General features: G+C 52.0%; 1 protein-coding gene across 1 annotated transcript; it reads left to right on the top strand.

The window, feature by feature from the left end:
- LOC111743816 (small regulatory polypeptide of amino acid response-like) lies at positions 1-2,186 on the top strand. Its single transcript, XM_023534255.1, has 2 exons — positions 1-90; positions 564-2,186. Exon 2 carries the CDS (start codon positions 976-978, stop codon positions 1,201-1,203), a length of 228 nt encoding a protein of 75 aa, XP_023390023.1. The 5' UTR covers positions 1-90; positions 564-975; the 3' UTR covers positions 1,204-2,186.
- The last annotated feature ends 453 nt before the right edge of the window (positions 2,187-2,639 follow it).

The following is a 2,639-nucleotide window of genomic DNA, read 5'->3' on the forward strand; positions in this document are numbered from 1 at the left end:
TATGTCGTGACCTGGCTCCTGGGGAGGCCACCAGGTCAGGAGGCCACAGCACCACAAACAGCCAGAGCTACCACCAGAAGGGAGCCCAGGGTAAGTCTTCACAGCACTTGAGTGTGAGAAGCGGGCATGAGCAGGCAGCAAGGAGGCCTGGGTGGAGACTGGAACAGAAGGGGGCTTCTCCGGGAGCTGCAGTTCAAGGGAACCCCACAGTATGTCATTGAAGGAGCTCAGCTGTCCTGGCCTTATCTAAACAGTACTCTTCCAACCCCATGAAGAAAAGGAGGCTAAATGAAACAGGCCCTCCCCCACAGCCCCTGCAGAAGGCCCTGTGGCACTTGCCGTAAACCTGCCGTGCTCCCGCTACCTTGCCCGGAGCTGGCATTATCTTCCTTCGCACCTGTGTCCTTGCCCCCGGCACAGGGCCAGGGTCTCGGGAGGCAGCATAGGCTTACTCAAGGACTGCCCAAGGTTCCTCCAGGGGAGGAGCCCAGGCCCATCCTGGATCCACAATGGGGAGTATTTTGTCTTCTGTCTGAACAAACAAATTCTCTTGAAATCCGTAGGCGTCACCAGAGGGCCGAGTTGGCAAGGCTCCCTGCGAGCAGAGTCTTCTGCCCCCTCCTTCCAGCTCCTCCGAGTCCAGCAAGTCTTGAGCTCACGTCTTTCAGGAACAGCATTTCTTCTAGAGGCTGTCCCTGGAGTTGACCACAGCTCTTGGAAGATTGGCCAGACGTAGGAAACAGTGACAGAGACCAACTGAAATTTGAGTGGGGCCATGTGGGGTGCCCAGTGGTCTAGAGGGGACACAACCCAGGACCTCAGACCAGTACCTTCTTAGAAGACCACAGGGTGAGCGGCTGGAAGAGCAGGGTACTTGTCACAACCAAGAGCCACCCTCCTCGCTGTCTCGGAAGGGGAGCTAAGGCTCCAAGACTTACCTCAGGTTGCTCAGTGGGTCAGCCGCCACGTGGGGCCATGGAAACGGCAGTGATTGGCATGGTGGCAGTGCTGTTTGTGGTCACTGTGGCCATCACCTGTGTCCTCTGCTGCTTCAGCTGTGACTCAAGGGCCCAGGATCCTCAGGAGGGCCCTGGCCGCAGCTTCACAGTGGCCACGTTTCGCCGGGAGGCTTGTCTCTTCACTGGGCCAGGTCGCCATGTCCAGCCAGTGGCGGGTGCCCGGGACTTCTGGACCTTCATGTGAAGTCTAACAACCTCCAGGATTTTCTCGGCTGGTGGGTCAAACTCACCCGCCCCCCCAGCAAGCCTTCCCTGATGTTCCACTCCTCCAAGTCGGGCATTTCTGTCCTTCCCTGTCTGTATTCAGCAAACTCCCTGTTCCATCCTATCTTGGGTTGCTGTGCCCTCTGGCCTGGGAGATTTACAGTGGTGGGACCAGGTGGGAGTCAACCCTGACCCCTGAGAGCTCAGCTGGACCCTACCCACAGGACTGGGCTTAGGAGAATTCCAAAGCGTTGAATGACCAAACAGTGTTGTATTGCACGGTGGGCCAGCTCTTCTCATCTACAGGGGGACTGGAATTTATTGTAAACAGAATCTAGTTAACCCAGGATGCCTACGAAACTGGTTCTATTGCCACCAGAGGAAGTAGCACCCTCAAGTGGACATTTTTACAAAACGCTTCTTATCTGCTCCCTTAATTGAGTCTTTTTGGTACTTTACGTATGCGTATCCTACAGAGACCAACCCTGAGGCCTGCCCCTACCAGTTGCCTGAAATCAGCCCTGAAATTTGAAACCAAAGAGCTGCTTTGTTGATTTATTTTATAATTGAAAATGTATATCCTTTTATGGATCTTCCAAGAATCAGGGTTGGAAAAACCACAAAAGGAAAGAGAAGAAAAAATAAGAGTCACAGAAAGTATGAGATATTTTATTAACAAGAAAGCCAGAAAGAAGACTTCGAAGCATATTTTAAATGAGACTTCATTACTCTATTCTTATAGGTCACTTCTATTCTTAGAGAATGTGAGTGACTTGCGTCACACAGGAATGACAAAAAATCATGAACTCAAAGACAATTCCAAATAAGTTAAAATGTTGTGTTACATTGAGAGCATGTACCAAAGCTCTTGTTTTCATCATAAATAGAGGATCAGTTTTTACTAACAGAAAATCTGTTTTCTCTGTACCTACAAAATAAATGCTGTGCTGTATTTAGAGTATAGTTTGAAGGGTGCAAAATTTTGAGTCTCCTGGCTCCTGTGAGTGCATGCAGCCCTAAATGGATGGCTTTCTCAGAACCTGCCTGTTGAGGAGCGCAGGACTGACCCTGACGGGGGTTCTGGCCTTTGAGGAGGCCTAGACAGGTCACCTCGGCCATGTGGCTGCAGAGAGAGAGGCTTGGGGCTGCAGAGGTGCAGAGGGGTAAGGGGCTAGGGAGACAGGCTGATGGAGAGGGATGGAGTGGGTGAGCATGGGGAAGGGAGAGGGGCAGCCCAGAGAGGGGGAAGCTCCTGAGGACCATATCTTGGTCACTTTGGACCCTCGAGCCCCTAAGCAGGTCCTGCATAAATGCACATGGATGGGAACTGGCTGCTGGAAAAACCTGGCAACTGACTAAAAGGAACTTTGTTGCAAGTCGTGTTCTCTGAAGGCGAACACTGAGACAGAGTTTGGG

The sequence above is a fragment of the Pteropus vampyrus genome, unplaced genomic scaffold (assembly GCF_000151845.1).
Source record: "Pteropus vampyrus isolate Shadow unplaced genomic scaffold, Pvam_2.0 Scaffold123, whole genome shotgun sequence".
NCBI lineage: Eukaryota > Metazoa > Chordata > Mammalia > Chiroptera > Pteropodidae > Pteropus > Pteropus vampyrus.